Source organism: Siphateles boraxobius, unplaced genomic scaffold, assembly GCF_051911475.1.
Source record: "Siphateles boraxobius isolate OS27281-9 unplaced genomic scaffold, OSU_SipBor_1 18, whole genome shotgun sequence".
Taxonomy (NCBI): domain Eukaryota; kingdom Metazoa; phylum Chordata; class Actinopteri; order Cypriniformes; family Leuciscidae; genus Siphateles; species Siphateles boraxobius.
This window is the reverse complement of record NW_027508788.1, coordinates 2,462,460-2,488,644: the sequence shown is the minus strand read 5'-3', so window position 1 is coordinate 2,488,644 and position 26,185 is coordinate 2,462,460. Positions and strand designations below refer to the sequence as shown.

Below are 26,185 nucleotides of genomic sequence, written 5' to 3'. Positions count from 1 at the left end.
CTCATATTTTCTTGGGAAAACATAAGGGACATATTGACCGCTAACAAATATGTTAGTAAGCAAACTTTAGGGAGGTCTAATCCCTTTTTCAAAGAGAAGCATTAACAGTTCCTTGCGTTGTCCCTGATTGTCTTTGGCTGGTTTGAGAAAAGAACACTCCCTTCCAAGCAGTGATTGGCTGGGGCTCCCCGGGGAGCGCTTCCTGAGGGAACTGACAGCGAGAGGCCGCAAGTGCAGCGACGACCTGAGCACGTAAACACACAAGGCCGGATATGCTCTCTGTCATGCAGACAACTTGTCCTCCAAGAGCCTGTTCCCACTGCTGCTGATGGGACTGAGGCGATGCCTGCTGAGGACAGCAAGAGAGGACAAAGAGCAGAACACCTCCCCTTCAAACACGAGAGAAGAGAAAGCAGCCATCTGGCTCACTGATTATTTATCTCGTCAACTCTTAACTGCACATCCTGTCTCTGTTCCTACTTTCACCCTCTCGCTCAGTCTCTACTGGGACAGGGTGGTCATTTAGACTACAGGCTTGCTGATAGGTCATGTTATAGAGTTTTACGTACAATGAAGCCCCACCTGAGCAATCGCAGAGCAGCCTTGATTTAATACTTCTGAGGACATGAGTCCGAGCCATTACCATAGCAAAGGAAACGATCTTGGTTCATTAGCAGTGAGGCACAGTAAATTTAGAGGCTGGAGGATTGCAAAAAAGTGTGTCACTTGGAGGAAGACATTAACTTGTGAACAGGAAGTCACAATACATTTAAAACCACAAAAGCCAAGAGTCTACACTGGCTGCTTGTCACTTTTTCCCAGACGTGATCAGCATTCACACTCCCGCGGTTAGCATGTGGCAACGGCAGTTAGCTAATGTTTCTAATACTTTCTATTCCCTTTTTTTAAGGTGGCTTGCATCAGCAATGTGCTTCATCATATTCCTTTTGGGTCAATAGGGACTCGTCTACACTTGTCTGTCTCCATCCCCCAGCATCCTCCTGCAAATATTGTCCTTGACTAATGTCTCACTACACTGACATTTGTCCCTTAAGGAGAGTCTTCGCTCAAGAGAAGAGTAATTTACAAGACACCATTTTCAAGTAAAAACAGAAAACTATATGCGTTTTGACTGTTCATTTACACGACAACAGTATTTTGGGGGCCTGAAAACAAACTTTTGAAAACAGGTTTCATAGTGCAAGTTTTTGAAAAAACAATACCGCTATGACCATGCGTATTATGCGTTTAGTGTATAGGCACGTAGTTTTTCTTTACAAAGTGATATGGCCAACTACTGGCATTGCATGCATAATAATGTTTTTTATAACAACACATAATACAGTACTTTGAGGATCCATTTGAACGGGGATCGTTTTGACAACATTGTCATCTGCATGTGAAAAACTTTTCCATTTTTAGCACATCTTTGTCATGTAAATGTACCATCAGAGAAAAAGTGATAAGGCATCACCTCAATGTGATTAATTCAGGAGTTGGTACTGTCAATGTGCAAACTATATTAAATTTCATACATTTTAGCTCTAACTGAACCATCTCGTTAAAAACAAGAAATTCTGCCAGTGCAGTAAAACATTTATATTCAAGAGAGGGTTGCCATATCTGTGAAAAAAAAGACAGCCAAAATTCACAATCAAATATAGACCAAATACCAAAACGCAAAATACCCCACTCCCATACCTAAAATACATAATTTACAGTCACTGTTATGATTTACACACAATTTCAAATACGAAATCACTGTACAGTAGTAATAAACAGTCCATTTTTATAAAAAAATAAAATAAATGCTGTAGTCACGGCCAAAATCTTTGGACATTCTGTTTGAAGACTGTATGAATACTTCACACATTTCTGTCACTGGTTTTGACGTTATCACTTTGTCTCGCATTAAGAGTGATGAAAAAGACAATTTGAGAGTCCAGACTGAGACGCATCTGTAAAAATCTGATTGGAATCGCATTTCCAACCACCTCGAAATGTGGTTAGAATCAGATTTGAAAATCCATTTGCATGTTTTTTTTTTGCTGTCCAGAATTTCAAAAACTCATCTGGATAAAATCTGTATATGGAAAAATCTTATGTTACAAAACATAACCTCAGATATATTTTCATTCGAAATCAAGTCAAAAATAACTACGGCAAATTAGAAGTCATTAAAACAAAGACTTTCAAAATCCACATTATTCAGCGTTAGCAGCGCTCAGAAACAAAGAGCTTTTTCTGCATTTTTAAAGAGGAGAAGCGCACGGCTGAGCGGTCAATTACCACCGCTGGTCTGCAGATGACAGGAGATGGACCAACGGCCCAACAGATCAGATGCTTCATGATCGTATCAGTTTACATGCTATCAGACGGCAGATGTATGAAAGACGAGAGGCAATAACAGATGTGAGAGGCTGTCATCTTCAGCAAAGCCCTGCAAGGTCATTCTTCAATGAGAGCAAAGTGAAATAAAGCAGCTACAGGGACTAGAGTTTATGACTCGCTGAGGTAGGCGGAAAAAATCCAGAGATAAATGTACAAGCAATCTATTGCCATTTAACCAATTTAGCAAGATGACGCAGCCAATGACAAGGTAACAGGACCAAGGGATGGGGGCTTACTGCTGCTATGCAAGGAGTTACATCAGCGGTCAGTGTTCTCAGATTGCTGGAGGATTTGAGGTATAATTAATGCCTTTAGCATAAAAAAATGTGATGAGTTACATTTTAAAATGTAATACTTAAGACTGTTAAAATTCCTAATCTTAAGTATGAGAGAAATATGTATACATGCACAGTTATAGACGGCACTATTCAAAAGTCTGTATTTTTTTGTTTTTGACAGGTCTCATGCTCATCAAGGCTGAATTTATTTGATCACACATACTGTTAACATACTGTGAAATATTATAACTTTACGTAACTTCCAAAAATTTAAGTTATTCCAGTGATGACAAAGCAGAATTTTCAGCATCATTACTCCAATTTCAGAGTTACATGATCCTTCAGGAATCATTCAATATTTTTATGGAAACACGATAAAAAAATTCAGGATTCTTGCTGAATAAAAGTATTAACTAAAATAAAATTGTACTGACTCCAAACATTTGAAAGGCAGTATACAGTATGAGCCACAATTGCATTATTGAGGTAGTTCAATTTCTCAAAATTGATCTGTCGGTGGAAACTAAAGCATTTCAATGACATTTTAAAAAGACAAATCATCTCTGTCTGATTGAAAGGTAAATTTTAAAAGCGTTTTTAAGCATTTTTATTTCCCTGCGTCATGTGGTTGTGTCACATTCCAAATCCTGCGGGTTTGATTAAAGATACGTCATGCAGACCTCATCAGGAAGGGGACCAACGCTTTTCAAACATCACTGCACCATCTGCTGAAGGCAGTTCGTCGACCTCCCAGCAGAGGCTGAATGATGCACGTGGATGCTGAAGATTCATACGAGATCAGCTGTGAGCTCTGGTGTCGACGGCGAGGTTGCACAGCTGCTGCCACTAGACGGACACTTAGCATTCCACTCACGAGACTCTCTTTCCCCCTGCAGTCACCTCCCTCTTTGTTTTCCTTCACTCCCTTCACCACCACCACCATGCAAGAAGGGTTAACCTAAATCCATTTACCCAGCTTTATTCCTATATAGAAATTTAAGAATCAGACCCCTCTATGGCCTCCCTCTGTCCTTCACAAGACAAAAAGACAAATGCAAATTTTCTTTTCTCCATCTCTGATGCAGCAACAAATTAAACATGGTTGTCCTGCGTCACTCTACAGCACTATCTAAACCAATCAACATCATCCCTCCCCTCTCCAAGTAAAACGGGGAAAGGACTTTTTCCCCCTATTTAGATTAAGTCCCTGGTTTGAACTAAAATGGATGCAAGTGAGGCTCCAGACTGTGGACTAAACTGATTGTGAATGGTTGCTTTTTTGTTGCAAGTAATGATTTAAAATATAGGCTAGCCACCACAGGAAAACCTGTATATGGAAGCACAAAGTTTTGTCAAACAGTCTTAAGAGACGCAACAGTGCTTTCTGCATGTAACTATCAACACTCTGAGCTGTGGTGTCTGATCTGAGGGGGAAAAAAAATAATATTTTGATTCTGTTTGAATCAGACTTTCTCAGTGAACCGTTCAGAGCCATTATTCTGTCAGCAACTTAATCTTGAGTCACATGTCCAATTCGAAATGAACCATGAACTGTTACAGTGATGTACACTTTAATTAAATGATTAACTTCAAGTAAAAACTAAGGTACACACATTCTTGGAGTTGTGTTATTACAAATAAAAAATAAATACATTTGGCTGCTAAAGGGTTCATTTTAGCAGCCTAGTCATTCTTGTTCCAGCTTCTGCAAAAGAATCTTCTTTATTCACATCCCATAATATCATCCCTTAAATGTATCCTTAGCAACTCCACCACCCACACAGTGGCATTGTAAGTGGAACGTTAATTTTCTAATTTTCAGAACCCGTCTGTTTAGGCACCCCTCACAGGTTGTGTAACAGGTACACTCACCTGGTCACATTACCACAAGGTATTATTAGTCAGAGCCGCAAAAACACCGGCTCCTCCAATCGCCATCCTGCTGATGGACGGTTTACTGCACCATGTGGCTCACCTCTCAGCACTGCCCGTTTCATCTCATTATGACTAAGCATTTATCTAACTCCACTTGAAGCTGGCGAGCACACCTCTTCAAGCCCAGCACGGACACACAAGGGAATAAAAAGGTTACACATGCATACAATCCAAATTGTGTGTGCTGCCGCCGCCACATTAATGTGTTAGGGGCACTTATGATAAAGTGTTTTGGTTAATATAGTCACAAGTGAACTGCCACTTTCAAACTAGCTGAAAGAGTCAAGCAACCTTAACAGCCATTGTATGTCTAAAACACTGAAGCAATAAGGAAGCGCCTAGTGATCTATTCCAGTGAGCACGTGAGATGTGGCGTTACGTGACAATATAGAGCAAGGGGCACTCCTGATAATCCCTATTCAGATGAACTCACGTGGGAATTTTAACTTTAAAAGTTAACCAAATTAAAAAGTACATGCTTTTTACAGTCATTCTCTTCCATGAAAATGGATTTAAAAAAAAAAAAATGACATCTTGCATTACACAAATAAAATACCCTCTGGAATGAGAATGTTCCCCCCACTAAATTATACCACCTTTGAATTAAAAAAAAGTAGCAAATAATCTCATACTAGATTTCCTTGCCAAACAAATAATGGTTGCAAATTATTTTATTTTGAAAGTGTCTTCAAATATATAGCCAAAATTGGGGTTTTTTTCAGCAGTTTTTTTTTGTAAGAATTTTTTTTTATGAGTCCGCAAGGATGCATTAAATTGATCTAAAGTGATAGTAAAAACATTTATAATATTATTAAAAAAAATCAATTTCAAATAAATGTTTTTTTTAAACTTTCTATTCATCAAATCCTAAAAAAAATATTTTCCACAAAAATATTACACCGCACAACTATTACTGTATTTTTTTAATCAAATAAATGCAGCCTTGAGAAGAGACTTTTTAAAAACAAAACAAAAATCTTACCACTCTCAAAACTTCTGAATGGTAGTGTGTATATATTATTTAAAGCCTTTCAAAATGAATAAATTCTATCAATACCAAAAAAAAGTGATAAGCCTAATATGTACCACTTCAACTTCCTGCTTCAATAGGAAATACATCAATAGTACAGAAAATTGTGACTCATGCTGTATTTGAGTTTCACAAAGACAAAAAGCACAGGAAACATACACAAATGTAACATTAGCTCTCATTTCTCAAGCAATAAAAAGATGACATTAAAAAAAAAAGAATGTGGCAAACTTGACAAAGCAATTAGTTAATTTTCTGTTTTCTTGAAGTACCAGCAGAGCTCTAATTTGTATTCTTTAGTAAGTCTTTCCTGCGAAACGCATGAAACACGATCTCTCCCGAGGCAACCGTGTGATCACACACAAAGGTTCAGAGAGAGTTTGTCACTGTAAGTCTAAACCACTGGGAAACCAACCTGTTCACACAGCAGCCATCTGGATAATGGCACTTGCTTTTTTACACCTGTTCCTGATAAGTTTCCTTCCTACTTCTGGTAAGAATTCAATATTCACACTGGCTGAATTTGAATAGTCACTTAAATTCTTACCGGCAACTTCCACAATGTCCCCAGGTACAATGTCTCTGGCTTTGATCCTCTGTACAGTCTTCCTGTCCTGGCGATAGACCTTGCCCATCTCGGGCTCGTACTCCTTGAGGGCCTCAATGGCATTTTCAGCGTTTCTCTCCTGCAAGCAGAACATGAATAGTAATGAGACATTTTCATATTCCTGGGACATCGTACTAATAGGCATTCAAAGTATAAGAACTGGGGCTTCAAGGGGTCCACAGAAAAGTTTAGTAAAAAAAATAATATATATATATATATATATATACACACAATACAAATATATATGTGTGTGTGTGTGTGTGTGTGTGTGTGTGTGTGTGTGTGTGTGTGTGTAAATATTTTAATTAAAATGATTTATAATAGAACACTGATGGGGGTTTTTCGCAATTGGACCATCGTATTTAAAGGTCCGTCAAATTAAAACTTTTGTACAAAAACCTTGTCAATAAATGTCTGAAAAAATAGGGATTTAAGAGCATAATTATGCTATAGAGAATCTCCAAAATGTTTATGATGATCTTGAAAGGATCTAAATACTGTGAAGATGTGTTAAATGGAGCTAAGAACTAAGACTACATTATTATTATTATTATTTACAAAAACAAAAATTCAAACTACCCAAACTATTTCACATGTGAACTAAATATTCAACGGCACATCCTAGAGAAGGTATGACAATCCAGGGCTAAATTGGCTGACCGCACTATGATAATTTTGTCTTGGATGGCTGAGGTACCATCAGATACGACTGAAGGAAAACTGCCTTTGACGCTAACCTTCTTATTTTAATGTTAAACGTTGTGTTAAAGTGACCTTTTGCTTTCAGCATGATTAATCCCAAGGGACACACTTCCTAATAGTGGTAGCCTGCTTGGCAGAAGGCTTCCTGTGGTTTCTCTTGCATGATGGGAACAAAAAGTCTTATGTCAAACAAACAAAACTGACGTGCCTAAGGGCGAAAAAACAGTTTCATGTCCGGACCCAGACAAACGAAGGGGGGTGGGTTATGGTCGCTGAGACATTTAAGGCAATAAGCTATAAATACACATGCCACATTATCAACTGCTGCTAGAGTTCAAGGTATATCTCACTAAGATCAGTTTGGCATTGCAAAATGCTTGTTCCAACCACAGTGCTGTACATCAGTGATAACGTTTCAGATAACTAAACAAGTTGACAGAAATTACTCCTGTGCATTACGGTTATGATGAGAAATAAACCAGAGAGGGTGGAAAGTCAGATAGTGTCACACGATTAGGCCCAAGACTGAGGCCTTGCGATTCATTTCACAGTTAATCTGAGCAGAACTGAAAGGAGGAAGGCCAATCTATCTCTCTTTTGATTCAGACGTCATTGAAGAAGCAGAGCATACTGCCCCAAAAACACACTCGTTTCAAGCATGGAGTCTTTCCAACAGATTGTGTTCTGCTAAAACCTGGATTTAGATTAAAACAATTGCCAAAACAATTAAATGCATTTCATTCATATAGCAAGTGCTCAAACAAGTCTATGTGGCAGAGAAATGCTGTCTAAAACAAATTTCTTTTTGGTTGATTTTAACCCAATGCCAACTTCCGTGGCTATTTTCATTGCGAGTAAAAAGTTGAAAACTATAAAAGAACTAATTAAAAACTTATATAAGGTTTCTAAAACTTGCTTTAGATAAAAACTCAAATGGATTCAGGGTTGACTGTTTGCGGAGTAAAATAATTCCCTAATGCCGAGTTCAGACTGCACGATTTTCAAAATAATCGGGTCACTGTTGTTTTCACACTGCATGACTATCTGGGGTAACATTCAGTTGCTGCTGTGTTCACACTGCACGATGGATCGGCGACAGGAGGTTTCACAGTGCATGACTTTACAAAAGAAAGAATCGCCGACAACTTCTTCCGGTCCGCAAACTACGTTTCACAACCAAACAAACGCGAGAAGTGATAAGGAAATAACGGAAGATCACGGGTGCGTGAGACCGTAGTTCACGCGCGACACTGAATTTGTTGATAGCCTACAAGAAGATTGCGATCCAAATTGTCTGTGAACTGATTTGTAGCGAAAATGAAAAAAAACTAAAAACAGTGAGTTTATGCAGGAAATGGTTGGGATGACGAGGGGAGCAAGGACTGTGTTTTGCAAAGAGAGTTGGGGGTAAATAAATCATTTTGCAAATGTCCTGCTGTTGCTGCTGGTCATGCAAATGTTTGTGGTTCGTTTCTGTTTGATATAATTGTAATTATAGGCCGATCTATTAAAATACTGATATTCTGGTCTATAACTCCTCCCCGAACAGCCTGCTGTCCGGTATCTTGCTCTCTCATTGGCTGATATTCTGGTCTATAACTCCTCCCCGAACAGCCTGCTGTTCTGTATCTTGCTCTCTCATTGGCTGTTGGTCATCGCCGATGTAGTTTTCAGTCAGAACACATTCACACAGCAGGATTGTGAATCGCCGACAGGTCCAGATATTTAGCATGCCAAATATCTCACGGGCGTCATCGACTCGTCGGCGATTCTCTCAGATGGCGTCTTTGCTCATTCACACTGCGTGATTGTCACTCGTGTGAACGATCACCGGTTTGCCTGTGATTTTGGGCATTTGTCGGCAATTTCTCAAAACCTGTCGGCGAGCCAAAATCGGGGCTAAAATCGTGCAGTCTGAACTCGGCATTAAAAGAACTTAAATCAGAGCAATTTAATTAAACATTTAGCTCTTTCCTCCCAGTGTTTTTGAAAAAAAAAGATCATTTTCACAAAAGTTTCTGGGCCCACGGAATATTTTGTTGGATGAAAATCTGAACATGCAATTAATCAAAAGAAAAAACAGAGCCTCTGCTTTAAAAAAAACAAAAAAAAACACCTTTATTCTAGCTTCATGCATTCCTTTTTTTTATCAACACTTGAATGTGGGTAAAGCCCTATTTGCACGGGATTAGTACTATCTGGGGACCTCGTGTGATTTACAAATTACCCAGATCTAAATTTCATGTGGCGCATTCGCACGGGATAACCGAAGCCTGTGATTTTACTCAAATTTACCGACTTATCTCCCGGATATGACGTCAATAGGCTATTGCTTGGAAATGTCTTTTCATTATAGGTCTAGCTGATATATTATGACATAAACAGAATAAAGTTCCTTACCGCATGCTGCTATATATGTCATTCATCTCCATCTAATCATTCTTTTTGCTCTTCTGATGATTTTCAGCTTCCACTTTCTGCATATTGTGTAGTTGTGTATAGCGATATGACCCAGCAACCAAAATACTATACTATCAAAATACTCCAACACAGCCTCCATTCTTCGCGAAATATGGATAAAAAGGCGCACATGAAACAAAAACCTTGAAAACATGATATACGATCCGGCCAAATCACAGAGATGCCGATTCGCACGGGACCAATATTATCACAGGACCTCGGTGTTCGGCGAAATATAGTAGGGAATTTGTGAGGGAATTTTTACTTTACAAATTACAGACATGGCCGATTCGCACGGGATTAAGATCACAGACAACCTCCCCAATTATTACAAATGACTAGAGGTCACCAGGTAATACTTATCCCGTGCGAATAGGGCTTAAGTCTCATAAAAAAGGCAATATTGAGCAAAAATCTATTTTTTTCCAAAGACTACATCCAGATAGGATTCAGAACGATGAACAAAACATAGATGGAGAAGATTAAGTTCATTTATATGCGGTTTAATGTTGATGATCACGTTATTTTGCATATGCATCTGCTTACATATGATATCGCTTCTTTCTGCTGCTTCTTTGCCTGTGTTTTGATCAGGAGATTCAGTACTCTTTTAGAAGATGCCTAATATTGTCCCCTACCAAATAACAGAAAAAACACAGAAAGCTGGAAATTTCCATCAATGGCTGGTAAAGTTAAAAAGACAAAAAACATGTGACTGACTCCAATCATTTAAATTGTAGTGTATACTCAACAGATAATACTACCTTTGTACCACCATACTTCAGTATACATTGGTTGCTGAGAAACAGACTCCGTTCTTTCTCTTGGATGTTTAATGGGCCTGTAAATCTTCTAGGGCTGATGCATGGACCGGTGCTCCCTGAAATGAAGTTTGCCCTGGGCTAGCAACTGCTACTCTACGCTCTGATTGAAAAAGCGGCTGTATGAACCAAAGGATAATTAGTCCTCTCGCCTCTTACATCACACCTGCCACTAGGGATGCAATTCACCAAAAAAGTGGGTATGAGCCATAAGGAATTGTAATGGGAACATTTGTAGGCCACCTGTGAGACAAAACTATACAAGTTTTCTTTTTTTTTTTTGCAGTTTTCATTTCTTTGTCAACACAATTGCTCAAGAAACATTATTTTATTAGTGTTGAAAACAGTTATGATGATTAATATTATTGTGGAAACCGTGCTAAATTTTTTTAGGATTCTATGATGATTAGAAAGATCAAAAGAACAGTTTTTTTAGAAATTGTTTGTAACATTATACATGTTTACTGTCACTTCCTGATCAATTTAATGCACTCTCGCTTAATAAATGTATTAATTTATTTCAAAAACAAAAAACCTACTGACCCAAAACTTTTGAACAGTAACGTAGCAATGTATTAATGATTAACTAATGTATCTGCAAATGATAATACATTATTGTATAGATAACTCAGAGCTACCAAAGGCTCTAAAGCCTGGACTCAGTTGTAATTTCATAGGGTCTTTAAAAATTTTTTTTCCATTTATATACACTAATATTATCTGCAAAACTATAGCCCAAGGCATTCAATACTGTGCTGCAGCTGTGCCCTTTAAGAAGACCATTTGAAGAAGTAGAAAACTGATAGGAGGAGACAAGGCTGAAGATTCTCAGGCAGTCTGGGTAATGAATGGTGACCAAAATAAAACGATAGAGAGAAATCTGGGACATGGGTTTCAGGGCCGCTGAGAGGTGCCGGAGAAAATAGGGTCTTGGCTCTATTCTAGATTCCACTGGGAGAGCAGGACTATCTTTAGAAAAGGGCAGCGGGAAAAAAAACGGCCACGTTTTCATTTTCATAACAAGGCTAACTACACTTTACGAGAAAGACTTCATTCGTTACAAGGCACAAGCAAACTCTATCAATGGAAAACGGCTGTCAGAAACAGCTGGTACTGGAGGACAGTAGAAGTAAAGATTTAACGCTCATTATGAACACCTCTCACAAATTATACCACGGTTACAAAGGCTGCATTCATTCGATCAAACTACTACTAAACAGACTGTAAAATGTTACAACAATTTTAAAAAATAGTTTTCCATTCTAAAATCTAATTAATTCATGTAATGACAAAGCTGAATAAATATTTTTTTGTGGAAACAGTGAAACATTTTTCTAGGATTATTTGATGAATATAAATAAAAATAGCATTAATTTGACAGATTTTTTTTCGGAATATATAAATGTCTTATAAAAGTATTCATTTCTTTCTAAACAAAAAAGAAATCTGATTGACCAAACGTATGAACAGTAGAATAGCAGTTTTGCTCTAATACAACGTTGTGAGAGTATGGCCTCAAAGATTGCCGTTCATTAACATCTGTCAGAGCACGCCCATATGCAAAAATCTATTGGATTTCCACTTGGTGTTCATGTTGTTCAGAAATACAGTATAAAATAAGGCAAAGCTTAAAACAAAAGGAGTCCAAACTTACCTGCCAGACACCTACAATGGCGTTGGCTATAAGAATTAGCAATATTACAAAAGGCTCCACAAACGCTGTAATGGTCTCCTCTCCCTCTTCAAACCAGGCCAGTACCTATAAAAGAAAGACAGGAAAAACAAATACTTCTTAATTTAGGATTTCAGGTTGACCAAATAGCCTCTCTCAAATGACTGAACACCACCAAAGCGAAGAGTGTTCCAAGACAACACTTAAACACTTCAGTGCATCATGTTTTTACACTGTACCAGAGCATGTTTCTATATCTTGGCACTTGGCAGGAGTTGTGGCTGGGAGCCAGGGGTCAAAACAGTGTGTCGTCAGCAAATGCACAAGAATGACTATTTAATGCATGCCTCTTCTAAGGCGTCACAAACGACCGAGAAGAAAAGTACTTAACAAGCCAGCCATGTGAATTTACAGGGATGCTGACTCGGTCCATACAAGGTCTAGTGAACGCTGAAGCACTGAGTCCTTTATGTAATATGATCCAATTAAAAAAGAGCAGCTTTCATCAATCCAGACTATATGGGCTTAAGCTTGCCTGGACCACACAAGAGGTCTCACTGGCCTATTCGAGAACATCATAACACCCGTCCAAAAATGTAATAGTAAAGCTCATCTTTGCAAACATCACGAACAAGCCAACAAAAGCAATGTACAGTCAGTGCATAAAACCAAAGCAAGAATTTTAACACCAACCCACATATTCTAGTGAGGCAAGAAGCTTTCTATTCCCTATGCAACATTCTGAATATTTTGTTTCAGTAACATCCTGTATTTTTTCCCCCAGAGGGTACTCTTGGAAAAGCTTGAATTTTGTTCGATTAAAGCCCTGACCTCGTATAACAGATTTCCTTTGCAGCCTTGTCATCATTCTGGTGATTCATTGCGTACTAAGCTAGTTCACAGAGACAAAGTGTTTTCTTATCAATTAGGCTAAATCACAGATATGCGTCTGGTAACATCCTTTACCCAATTTAGTTCAACGACCAGCACGTTTTATATGAAGAATTATACAGAAACTTGTAGAATTAATACATTGTATTACAGATAAATATAGAATAGACCATCATTAAAAAGTTTGACATGTGGTTTTTGTTCAGCAAGGCGGCACTAAATTGATCAAAACTGACAGCAAAAACATTTATGTTACAAAAGATTTCCATTTCTGTTCTTATGACCTTTCTATTCAAATCTAGACGAATCCTGAAATGTACACTAAGCACAAAAACATTACGCAGCACTACTACTGCAGGATTAAATAGCATTTTAAAAAACATTTAAGTAAAAAAAATTTTATTGTAATAATATTTCATAAAAGTAGCTTTGATAAAACAAATGCAGCTCTGTTGAGTATAAAAGATTTCTTTCCAAACATTTTTTTTAAAGAATCTTACCAATCGCAAACTTTTGAATTACAGCGCACATTATTTAAATAACAATTAAAAAATAAATGTATTTTGTATAATCCATTTATTGTAATGTTTCAAAAGATATAATTCCCCAATTTTAGTTTTTTTAATGAAGTCTGAGTTGTGGCATACACACGTTTTTGTCTTTATAGAACAACCGTAGGTCATACTACAAATGTCCTACTTTAATAGCAACTTAATTAAAATTATAACAGAATACACAAATGAAATGTTTCTGGCAAAATGACAACTTCTGAATGTTAAAGGGTGCAAAGCACAATGGCTTCATCTTGCCCGAAATTCAGTCCATTAAATGAGATGCCACTCAAAATCATTCTGACTTCAATTATAAAAGGCTCTTGTGGAAAGAGCTGTGGTTGTAAATTCCAGTTGCTGTGCTTAGTCCTGATGGGATAAACTGTTCTGATTGAATAACACCCTTGCCTTGTGGGAATAACAAAGGTGAGTAAGAGCAAGTTAATGCATCTCTATGAGAGGTTAGGGAGGGCATTCAAGCATAAGCTTTTGGACCTTGTTTAACACCAAGGTGTAAATGGGGCCTAAGACAGATCTTAAAACAATACACAGGACCAATTCAGGGGCAACAAACTTCCCCGTTGCTAGTAGGACAATGTCACAATACTACTCGCCAGATAACAAGATGTGGAACGAGCATTCAATAGAAGTGAACTCAGCATTTGAGAAACGTACTTTCCCCCCCTCTTTTTATATATTTGTCATGTAAAGAAGCTTGCTGTATTAATAATAATAATCCTCAATGTTGATCCAACAAACAACGATTTTTTAGCAAACCCAGAAATCCAAACAGAGGAAGTGGATGACTAAGTTGGTTCAACGTAGTAACCTAACCTCTGGACCATGTTCTCAGTTGAGAGCTCTCTAAGCCCTCTCAGACTTGCACCATGCCTGCCATTCCAGCGGTGAAACATTATCCAAACAGACATGTGTTAAAGACTCCAGACAGCATAAATGAACCACCGAGTGAACCACGGTACATCATCGCCTTGTAGCCTGATGACAGCATATTGTAACATGATCAAAATATCACGCAGAGCATTAATAAAGCTCTCCGACACCTTCAGCATGGTACTCATAACACACTGCATGTCATGCAGAGATTAACATTTAACACTAAAATGTAATGATTAATGAACAGAAATCAGAAAATCTAAATTGCTATTCTATAAGGCCATAAATCAACAATTACATTAAAACAAAACGACAAAAATGTACATCTACACAGTACTCACATTTTTTAAATATATAAAAAACAGTTACGATTAGCTTGCAGAATTACCATTTGTACTTCACAATTTTTTTATATGCTATATTATTATATTTGAGTGAGGACCCAGTAGAAAACCAGGAGTGGAACTGGAGCGGGAAACTTTGGGTAAGTGGTGAGGGGAATTCTGTTGCTCCAATCCACTAACGTATGTGTTCCAGACCAGTTTAGATTACATGTCGCTTGCTGGCAGACAGCCAAAGCCATGTAGTTCCAAACCCATAAGACTTTGGTTCATCTTCCAAACACAAAAGATCATCTTTTTAATGAAATCTCAGAGCTTTCTGTCCCTCCATTGACATCTACGCAACTACCACGTTTAAGCTTTAAATAGTTCATAAAAAGATTGTAAAACTATTCCACTTGAATTGAGCAGTTTAGTCCAAATTTTTTGAAGAGGCATGATTTTGACGAAAATTTGGACTAATCCGCTCAATTCAAATGGATTAGTTTACAGTTCTCTTTATGGAGTTTTTGAAGCGACAAAGTGGCAGTTGTGTGGACAGTCGATGGAGGAACAGAAATTTAGAGATTTAATTAAAATATCTTAAATTGTGTTTTGAAAGTCTTACAGGTTTGGAACTGTATGAGGAAGAGTACTAACTGATGACAACATTGTCATTTTTGGGTGAACTATTCCTTTAATATTAATTGCAAGATTTGCCTAATTGCTCTTCTAGTTAGACGCTAACTTCATTGTACTCTGCACAATGATAAAGCTGAATCTGATCTAACCTTATTTGATCTGATCCAGAAAAAAACTGGGGAAAATTATAATAAGGAAAGCTAAACAAGTACCGTATTCAACTTAATATTGATTTGAGTTACTTACAAAAGATATGCATGCTGCCAATAGAAGAATCCTCACTAAAAGATCTTCAAATTGCTCCACCACCAACTCCCACAGTGATTTTCCTGAACAAATAAGCATGTGAAAACATTATAACAAAGACCAAGGTGTGAAATGCATAAAAAGAGAATACATAAATAACAGAATACATGACAAAGGATTACCCTCTTCCGCAGGCAATTCTGTGGTACAGCCAAAGATTCACAGCATGGTGAGAGAAATGAGAGAAAAAAAGATAACATTAGATCCTGAAAGTTCATGTACAGTAATAAATAAATAAAAATCATCTGCATCATTTAAGCTTTACAGCAAAAGTCAATATTGGTATTAACTAAATTATATATATATATATATATATATATATATATATATATATATATATATATACACATACATATATATATAAATAAATAAATACAACTATGTTTGCATTTACAACACTGGTTACTGGCCAAATGTGTAAAACATGACAAATTTTTTTTTTATTGAAGGTAAAACATGACTATACTCGCTGGTGGCGAGCAGCAGTGACGTCACGCGCCTTCATTTCGGACACATGCCGGCTGATGAAATGAATATCGCCGCATGTGCGCCAGCTCTTGTACGGGCCTTACAACCCTCTAGCACACGATCGACATTGCGAAATCACCTTCACCTATTTGCTTACTAGTAAACTGCCAATCCCAGTCTCCTCTGTTAGCATTAGCCGAGCCACGTTCGCTCACTCACCGTTCGGTCCCCATTTCTCCCGCTGCCGCTTCGCTTGCTCCAGGCCGAGCCCAGTGCTCTCGTTCACGGAGAAAAAGCTGTAAACTTCCTCCACGGTTTTTGTGTGTGCGTTCTCCATCATGGACGGACGGACACGCTGTTAATAAAAGGACTCGCAACCCCCCAAACACGGGCTTCTTCAAAGCCTTCAGTCCTGACTGCCAAGACCTTCGGATCCACGAAAAACTTGATCCAAAAAAACCGTAGTGACTTTAGATAACAAGTACGCGATGATAGCCAATTTTAACTTTTTAGTTAGGGCGTTTAATTAGAAGAAAAGTTACTAACCCGAGCTAATTCAACCAAAAAATTACGCAACAGACATCGTAAACTCGCTGGATGTTCTTGATTTTGAAAATTGTCGATGCCTGGGGGAGTCTTAGTGTCCTTATGATGTGATAAATAACCTCTAAATTGTATTTCGGATCTATCATCGGCTCGTTCCCTTAAACCGCAGCCGGTGTTCGCAGCTCTAGCACCATCAGCACCAATCGCGTGTCTCTGCTCCGCCGCTCTCCTGATCCGCATGCAAAGCTCTCGCTGTCCGCATGTGGAATGCGTTCATTGGCTGCGCGGACTCCGGAAATCCCGTTCCTTCCTTTGACTTTTCTTCGTCACGTCAGTGTGTGGATCAGCTGACCCTCCTCGTTTTGGCCGACGTCATTCCAGATGAAGAAGGGTGTAGTAGCACTAGCAAAGAAATTTCCCTAGAATGAACAGTCTAGAAACGGTAGGGGTTGTGGTTCATGCCAGGCAGGGACTCACCAAAAAGATTTATTCACTGACTCGTTCAGTGCCGCTCTCTCTAGATTACGCCGGTAGGTGGCGAGAGTGAATGTTGATGAGTCATTCGCGAATTCGCTAAATACGATTAGTTGACAACCAAATGTTTTTTTTATTAATAGCCTACTTTTAATAATTTTTTTTATTTTTATATGATTTGTTTTCATTTTTTATAGTAGAAGGTTTTGTAAGTTTGTTGTGTGTTTTTTTTCAATTTTTTTTTGTTATGTTTTTTTTAAATGTCTGTATTGTTTTTAGGCCTAATATTTTTTATTTTGTTTTAGTACTTTTTTATTTTGTTTCAGTAATTTTAGTACATTACATTAATGAAAATGAGAAACGTTGCCTGAATGTCACATGTGATGTAGGCCTAATTTTAATTATTTCATTAAAATATTTGTTGATTTAAAAATAAAAAAATCTTTTACATGTTTGTTGTTTCATGAACCATTTTGTGTCCCATAATTGTTTTAATGAACTTATCTATTTTAAAATTTTAATGATTTTAATGGAAATTTTGTATGGCCAAGCTTTCACAAATACAAGTAGGCCTACCTTGAGAAAAATTTGAGTGAAAGTACGACAATTTCTAACACAACTTTTATTCAGACAATAGGTAATAAAGGTTATTCCTGAATTTGAATCTTCAGTATATTCCCACATTGGTAAAATCAAAATCACGAATGATATCAAATTATTTTACACACACAAACCTTTCATGTAAAGAATAACAGATGAATGGGTAAATTACAATTACTACAAGTGCAGTTCCTTGTATTCTGGTTCAAATGTTGGTGACTGACACACTTCTTTTCTCAGGATGGCTAAACCCATTTCATATTAAAACAGATAATTTTTATAATAATTCTGAATAATTAAACAGTTAAACAGCTGGTCATGTGGCCAAACATTTAAATATTTCTGTTATCCTTCTTATTTCTGTAAGAGACAATGTAGAAAGCAGGCTTGTGAGGACTCATTTTCTTCATATAGGGATTTGTACTGTTCTTCACCATTACCCAGTCGTCATTTGGAGAAAAAGCTTATATTTGAACACAACACAAGATAAGGCCACTCACTGCACACTGTCTCACTGATGAAAAGGAGGAATGAAACGACGTCATAAGATTAACTTGGACCCTGGATCTGCAGCCATTTTGCAACTCTATTGGCTCAGATAAAAAGATATGTAACATCTAAATTAGTTTTGTCAAAGCTGGGTTGCCATGGAGATATGACATGGTGCGTTCCATGTTTGCTTGTTTATAAGTCGATCTCATAGTCAGATGTCTGTCTGGAATATAAAGTTGCAATAAACATTCACTAATTGTTTCCAGCTCTGAAAGTTCTTTTGATCGCTTGTGTACACTGATGTCCTATATGGTACCATAAAAGTCAATTTGGCTCATGGAAACAGAAATGTAAAAAAGAAAAAGAAAAAAAAGCATCTTACAGCTCAGATTCACAGCCCAATCTGTCGAGGTCTCTGACAGTTGCAATGGAAGGTGAATCTCCTTGAATGACACTATTATGAAACTTAACCTCAAATCAGTACTGATTTATTCTTTATTATTCTGCATTTAAATGTAAAATTAATCACATCTAACATAATTTTTTTGTTTATATCATAAACACATGTGTGTGTGTGTGTGTGTGTGTGTGTGTGTGTGTGTGTGTGTGTGTGTGTGTGTGTGTGTGTGTGTGTGTGTGTGTCACACACACACATTGTATAAACAAAAACTTGTATGTTAGATGCGATTAATTGCGAATAATCAATTTGACAGCACTAATTATATTAGATTAAAATATACATTTTATTATCTGTATTAAATTGTGATTTTCAATCTTAAAAAAAAAATCACAATTTCTTTTTTCTTTTATTTTTGTAGTTATGTTCATAATTTCATGGCATGGAATGTTATCTGAAATGATTAAAAAATTCTTTATGCAGAAATCATAAACGACCAGAAAAATAATGGTAATCAAAAGGTTGTGGAAACCAGGATGCTCAGGTTTTGATTCCCTTACAGTTATAATGCAACCCCTGAATTTAAACTGTTAACACATAAGGCATTAACTGCAATAACATCAACAGTAAGCTTTATAAAGGATAAAATAAAAGATGTTTCATTTTGTATCATAATTCCATTCACTGAAAGGTCATCTGAGCCAGTAATAGCTCATTTATCACTCACCTCTTGACTGACAAATTAATTGCAGCAGGCTTGAGAGAGAAAGAACAACTCAGTCAGCAATCCAATGCTGTGCAATGAATGCCAAGCTGTTTGGCCCAACCTGTAGATGCACTTTATGGATTTATTTCTGACTGTAACAGGTTCCAATTAGCTACATGTATCTTAAAATGATAACTATTAGTAATTTTCTATCTAAGTGGCTTCAATTGTTGGGTGTGAAAGATGAGTTGCTTGAATCAGTAATAAGGCAATCCACAGTTCATGAGAAGAGTCAGATGTTTCCGTATAGATTAGCCTACACTGTTCAGTGTACCGTCTTTTCTCTGTGTAATACAGTGGGGTGACATTTGCATGCTAAACAACAAAAGATAAAGCACATGACACATCTTTAGTGAAGTGCGACACAGATCTGAGGCAAACCGTTCCTCAAAGTGTGTGTCATCTGAGAAGACACGACAGGAAGAATACACAAAGTCGCCTTTTGTCACCAGAGCATGGTTGTTTATTCAGAAAACCATCCCCTTGTTTGAGTTTCACGGATGTGGAATGTACTGTATATTTGCTAACAACTCTTTCCCATATTCAGTCTATGTTTGGTATCAGTCCCTGGGCTGGAAGCCAAATGTTTGCCTTTTACGGTTCTGTAAAAAGGCAAATGTAAGATTCTGGCATGTCAGGAGGATTGTAAAGCTCTCAAGATACAGGGTGGGCAGGCTTTGTGAATCCACTCAGATTTACTGGATTCAGGCTAATCTGAAGTTATCGCTTAGTTTTGACATTTTATTAATTTGATCAAATGATTAAGCACATATTATAACTTTATTATTTATTAGTAACTACATTCAAGACAAACTAAACCAAACCACACAATGTCTTTTACTAAGTGTTTCTTACATAAAGGAACGTTTTAGGAGAAATTTCATGTAAGCGGACACTGCCATCTAGCGTATTTTATTTGTAATTGCACTACACATCAGGTCTGTACCTGGTCTGTACATAGTCTATAGACTCTACACTCTAAAATCTGTAAAATAAAAACAAAAAACAAATCCTTCATTGCATTGCGTTGTGATTGAGGAAATGTTCGTAAACAGATAATGTAGGCCTTTACTTGCAGAAAATTACCAGTATCTTTTCCCTTTTTCTAAGCATCTTTTCTTACAATAAATAAATGAAAAAACATTTGATAATAATATAATATGATATAATACAATATAAAAATAACATTGCACAACGTTTATAATTCTAATAATTCTAGTACTTTTTAACGTTTTTCACAGGTATTCTATTTTTCAAAGACTGTATTTATTTTATTTCAGATTTATTGTAATTACCGAAACGATTTTTAATAGTTTTAGTTAACAATAAGAACACTGCTCACTTTAGCCTCGTCGATATCTTAAAAGGAAATCAAAAACATTTTAAAGTTAAGAAATTAAAAACGTTTAAAATTATTTAGAGAAGCATTTTATTTGAGTGAAATGCATTTCATTAACAGAGATTTTTATTCTGTATAATGTTTAAAATCGTAAAGAAAACTACTTTAAAATAATCTTTTCAAAATGGAAAATGCACTGAGGATGTACACCATATGGACTGCCACTACAACAAAATATTAATAAATAAGAAAATAAATCAATAAATCAATTTATTGTTAAAATAAAAAATTTGATATATTCGTGATAGATCGGTTACTGTTTATTAGAAAATATATCACATATTTTCAGCAGAATAATCAACAAAAGTATGTCTGTCAGGACCCTTTTGCTTTGGCTGTATTTCAAAACCTATTGAGCTACCTATTTAGACAGCGATTTGGGGCGTCATGGGTGCGTGCAGCATTTTTTGCCATGATAATACTGCCTAATACTGCTGTAGTAAGCAGCTACCTTACCTAGTGACACACATCCTTGAGGTCAGTGCCAGTATAACATGTAGCCTATCAGTTCACTTCCCGGCGCATGTGAAGTAGATCTCTAATACACACACACTGTCCAAGAGCTGCGTGTCGAACAACTTTGACCAGCATTGATTTCGCCGACTGTACCTCGTTTTTTTTCGTTGGAGAAACTATTTATTTAGTTAACATTAGTTGAAATAAAATGACTGAGCAATCGGCCCTGCTTCTGCGAAAACAGCTAGCAGGTAGGTGGCTAACTGTTAGCGTGAATAGTACAAGTCATCTTCATTGTGTCATTTTAACTATTTCTTATCCACATTAGCTGTACTTTTTAACATAATTGCACAGTGTTTACCGGAAACCACTGTGACCGTGTTTGTGTAAGAGCTTATGGGCTTCGTATTTCTACTTGTGAATAAGGTCAGAACTCAGAAGGTTTGGCTAGCATGCTAGCTGAATAAGTTGGTGAGGTTCATAACAAAGCTTATACCCTGCCTGTATTTCAGAAAATAATCTAGTTATAAACATGGAATTTTATATATTTTAAAAGAATAGTAATGGATGGTAAAAAATTAAGTTGTAGCATGTCATAGTATCAGTTGACACGTGTTAGTATGCAGTATACAAATTATTGGCCTGCCAAGTAGGAAACCATACCAACATATTTAGGTTTTGGTCTTAATAAATACAATTACATGTATTTTACGATATTTAGATCAATCTTTACATCTTTATTCCTACATATTAAAATCAATCGTTTTTAATGCTTCAAGTGATCACAACATTACTAAGGTACAGTATGAAAACTAGACATGATATTTGCAAGATTATTAGTGTTCTTAAAGCATTAGATGACTGAAATGTAATCTAATATCCAATATTGGCTAATATCTTACAGAGCTCAACAAAAATCCAGTGGAAGGTTTTTCTGCTGGTCTGATTGATGATGATGATATCTATCAGTGGGAGGTTGTCGTGATCGGCCCTCAAGACACATTATTGTAAGTAACCAATCCTTTTACCAGCCATGTGGTGCTTGGGTTTAGCTGTGAGAGTGGCCAGTTGACTAATCTAGTCTCCTGTTAAGATTAAATCTCTTCTAACAAAACCGTATACTCACTTTTTCTGTTTTTGATTTATAGCGAAGGTGGATTTTTTAAGGCGCATCTCAATTTCCCTCACGATTACCCACATCGACCACCGAAGATGAAGTTTATTACGGAGATTTGGCATCCTAATGGTGAGTGCATGTCAGTTTTGGTGAAAACAACTGTAGCGGCTGACACTGATATTATTCTTCATCTCTAATCAGTTGCGAAGAACGGAGATGTGTGCATTTCAATCCTACATGAGCCAGGAGAGGACAAATTTGGCTATGAGAAACCCGAGGAGCGTTGGCTGCCCATCCACACCGTAGAGACCATCATGATTAGTGTGATCTCCATGTTAGCTGACCCTAATGGAGACTCGCCAGCCAATGTGGACGCAGCTGTAAGTTTAGTGATTGTTGATGATAAAAGAATCACGTTTTATAATAGCAGTCACCATGAAATCAAGATTTACCCTTTTTACTTCCTTAATATTATAAACATTACTGGTATTATTATGCAATTAATCACAGCACATTATTCTAGAGGGAAAATGGTTTGTCTTTCACATTTCATGGAAATGTATTAACTTGCTCAGCCTATCATGCATAAAATTGTGAAATGACTTGCTTTTTTAAACTGATAAAAAGAAATAAATAGCAGAAATAGCTGAAAATAGCAGTTAAAACAGCTCAAACATGAATTTTAGTCCGGGACTAGGCTTAAAGGTCCTTGCAGACATGAGTCTGAAATTTTCGGATGTATTTTTTTGTATTCGTCATTTGGTGGCTCTGAATTGTCAAAAAAACATTCATAATGCTTGATATGGATGCTAAAAACGCCGAAAATCGAACCCGATCCAAATTTTTTTATGACGGACGTAAGTTTGAGAGTGTGTAAATGTGATTGACAAAACATGATATCGTATTTATTCTTTAACGTGCAAACATTTCGGACGCTAATTTTGGACTCGGTGTGCAAAGTCTTTTCTGTGAAACCAGGGGTAAAATCAATTAGTAACTTCCTTTTCGCACCATCATTTGCATGCACATTTCCAGCATGGCTCTTTTTTTTCTGGATAATTGAATCAGTGATTTGTTGGCTCAAGAACAGCCATTGGATCAGTCCGATTCACAAATGAATTTTTCAGTGTTATTTGTGAAGCAATTCAGCAGGATCATTGGAAAGAATTATCTCGTTCATGAATCTGACATTGTTCTTGTGTCTTAGAGGAGGTGGTAATTTCTTCAGTTCGTAATAATGAGGAACTGCGTGTTTTTATGGAACCTAGTCGAGTACAAATACTCTGATTAAGTAGAGATACTTGAAAAATGAACTTAAGTACAGTAACAATACAGGAATACAAAACAGTACAGGAATACTTTGTTACTGTCCACCACTGCATGAAACATAAATTATGATGATATTTTATATATATAAAAAAGGACAATTTTGAATTCTGGTCATTTTAAACTTTTTATCAACAATAATAAATGATGGAGAAGCAGTGTTCATGGTTAGTTTATGTTAATTAATGTAGTTAATGTTAACAAATTAAACCTTATTGTAAAGTGTTAACATGACTTTCTTTATCAGATTTTTTGTAGGTTTCTATAACGGGAAATAGATAATATATTAACACAAATTTGTCACAAATGTAATCATGGATACAGCATTAAAGGGATAATTCACCCAAAAAGGAACGTTTCGTCATTTACTCACCCTTAAGTTGTTCCAAACTTGTATCAGATTCTTCTGTTGAACATAAAAGCAGATATTTGAAATAATGTGGCAACAAGACAGTTGACGCCACCCATTGACTTCCTTAGTATTTTTTTTCCTACTATAGAAGTCAATGGCCACCGTCAACTGTTTGATTTCCAATATTCTTTAAAATATCTTCTTTTGTGTTCAACAGAAGAAACTCATACAGGTTTGAAACAACTTGAGGGTATGTGATGACACAATTTCCATTTTGAACTATCCGTTTAATAGCACAAAAGGATGGATTTGAAAAAGAGGCATTCCCATTTAAGATTCCTCGTCCTGACTGAAAAAAACCTCCTCAAAAAAATGCCAGTGGATACATTCAATACATTCTATCTAGTCTTCACTCTGAAATGTCACTCTAAATAAAATGGGCGGTGAATGTCGATTTATGTTTTTGTTCTTCTGAAACAATAATTAAAACCTTCACATTTGTGTTCGGCTTGCAGAAAGAATGGAGAGAGGATCCCAACGGTGAGTTCAAGAGGAAAGTCGCCCGCTGCGTGAGGAAAAGCCAAGAGATGGCATTCGACTAGATGCCCCATCACGGTTACTTTTGTTAGTACATATATTATTATCAGTTTCCATCTCCATATCTTGAGGTCAGAGACAGATGTTTCAGGATGTATTTCTGCATTGATTTTATAACCCCATTACAAGCTCATGTCAATTTAATAGGTTTAACTAATGTGTTGAATCACATTTTTCATCACAATGCTATATTCACATAAATTGAATTCTAACCAGCCCCCCTAGATATGGCAATTACAAACCTTAATAGGGGATCACCTTTATTTTATTCACCAGTTATTTGGGGTAGCACCAGTTAGGGACATCAGAGCAAAGCCACCGTTGGATAATTTGTTTTTTATTTTTATCTGAATGTGAGAGTTATAGCACGTTTTGTTGATGTCGATTTTTTCTTCTTCTTTTTTTCCCCACCCTCTAGTGTGTCTGAATTATTTATTATCTTAATTATGATGAAATGTACTGCATGACACTTGTGTTTTGACTCGCTTTTTTATCTGCCACTGAGCCATCAATTTTGAACAGTCTTTTATGCAATTCTGGCGTGTTTTGTGCATTTATGGTACTAGTAGAGGCTGATGGTCAGAATCGATGCTGATTTCCCTCCTCACTGACATGTCGGGACAGCCCTGTTCCCTTAAAAAAACAATACCGCAGATGTCTCTCAAAGGGCCATCTCTTTATCTGCTGCCTTAAGTTGTTCTCCTATCAAAAAGGAAAATTGTGTTCAGTGATGTCAAGTCCGTCTCAATGTCTATTCAGTATTTGAGCTGGAAACCTCTTTTGGACAAACCAAAAAGTTACATATCTGCATGAGACAGAGAATATTTTTTGTATAAATGGTGAGCTCAAAAGCTGTATTTTTTGTGTATGTAAATATGATGTATTGTACCATAGCTCTATCAGTCATTTGTTGCGCCCAACCCCCACCCCCACATGTAGTTTTGTAACCTCATTTATGACTGTATCCTGTTCACTCTTCTGTTCCCGAAGGCCCCATCATGTAATTGCTCATTAAAATGTAGCATTTGTCTTACATATCTACTGTTTGTCCTTACGTTTTATTCTCAGTCTTACCTTTGTCCTGTTGTTTGTCTTATGTCAGTTGTGTAAAAAGCAGTTACCTCAATAATTTCTAAGGGGCATAAGATTATTGGTAACACATCTTATCAGAGTGAGATTTGTTTGGTGTGTACTAATGCAAATGTAATTTTATTATTCAAAAGACAGAAAACAATATTAAGCAATAAGTGCTACAATTTCAGTTGATTTTGATTTGAGTCTGTGGTGTGAAACGCCACAGCTTTACTCCAGTTTGTATGGTCCTTGGTGACATTGATTTTTGAGCACTATATGAATGCCATTTCTTTCTGCAGCAATCTTTTTTTTTTTTAAGTTCAGAATATAAAACCATTATTATGAATCACTACACACCAAGCAGCATTGTTTTTGTCATCTAAAACTATTAAAAGTAGTTTTCATTAATATAAAATAAAATCTATATATTATATAGAAAAACTTGAGCATAAATTAGAAATTTATCTTGACAACTACAATACATTTGTTGTACTGAAATTAACAACAAATAGAAAAATTAAAAAACTAAATAGAAATATTAAAATTAAGAAAAATGACAATTACTAAATGAAAACTGAAAAAAAGCTATTTCAATATATGAAAATACTAAAATTAATGTTT

The 26,185-nt window shown here is 36.5% G+C and overlaps 2 protein-coding genes across 4 annotated transcripts in view; one reads left to right on the top strand and one right to left on the bottom strand.

The window, feature by feature from the left end:
* Positions 1-17,033, bottom strand: part of atp2a2b (ATPase sarcoplasmic/endoplasmic reticulum Ca2+ transporting 2b) — a 46,543-nt gene extending 29,510 nt beyond the window's left edge. Inside the window, exons 1-5 of one of the 3 annotated variants that reach the window (XM_077232808.1) lie at positions 16,515-16,816; positions 16,174-16,412; positions 15,441-15,523; positions 11,879-11,983; positions 6,182-6,320 (exon numbers count right to left, since the gene is read on the bottom strand). In XM_077232808.1, the coding sequence (XP_077088923.1) occupies positions 6,182-6,269 (88 nt within the window). In that variant the 5' untranslated portion in view covers positions 6,270-6,320; positions 11,879-11,983; positions 15,441-15,523; positions 16,174-16,412; positions 16,515-16,816. Of the gene's footprint in view, positions 1-6,181; positions 6,321-11,878; positions 11,984-15,440; positions 15,524-15,622; positions 15,641-16,173 lie in introns of all 3 variants that reach the window. The other 2 variants (XM_077232805.1, XM_077232806.1) reach the window with 2 other exon arrangements.
* Positions 17,034-21,078: 4,045 nt separating this feature from the next.
* Positions 21,079-25,525, top strand: ube2g1b (ubiquitin-conjugating enzyme E2G 1b (UBC7 homolog, yeast)). Its single transcript, XM_077232801.1, has 5 exons — positions 21,079-21,349; positions 22,003-22,105; positions 22,247-22,344; positions 22,417-22,595; positions 24,409-25,525. Exons 1-5 carry the CDS (start codon positions 21,307-21,309, stop codon positions 24,493-24,495), a joined length of 510 nt encoding a protein of 169 aa, XP_077088916.1. The 5' UTR covers positions 21,079-21,306; the 3' UTR covers positions 24,496-25,525.
* Positions 25,526-26,185: the final 660 nt, after the last annotated feature.

What these genes read in the sequence shown, in the direction of transcription:
- ube2g1b (XM_077232801.1), top strand. Translation starts at nt 21,307, where the DNA reads ATGACTGAGCAATCGGCCCTGCTTCTGCGAAAACAGCTAGCAG. An exon ending in TCTGCGAAAACAGCTAGCAG is followed by an intron (nt 21,350 to 22,002) that starts GTAGGTGGCTAA and finishes AATATCTTACAG; the next exon opens with AGCTCAACAAAAATCCAGTG. An exon ending in CAGCCAATGTGGACGCAGCT is followed by an intron (nt 22,596 to 24,408) that starts GTAAGTTTAGTG and finishes TTCGGCTTGCAG; the next exon opens with AAAGAATGGAGAGAGGATCC.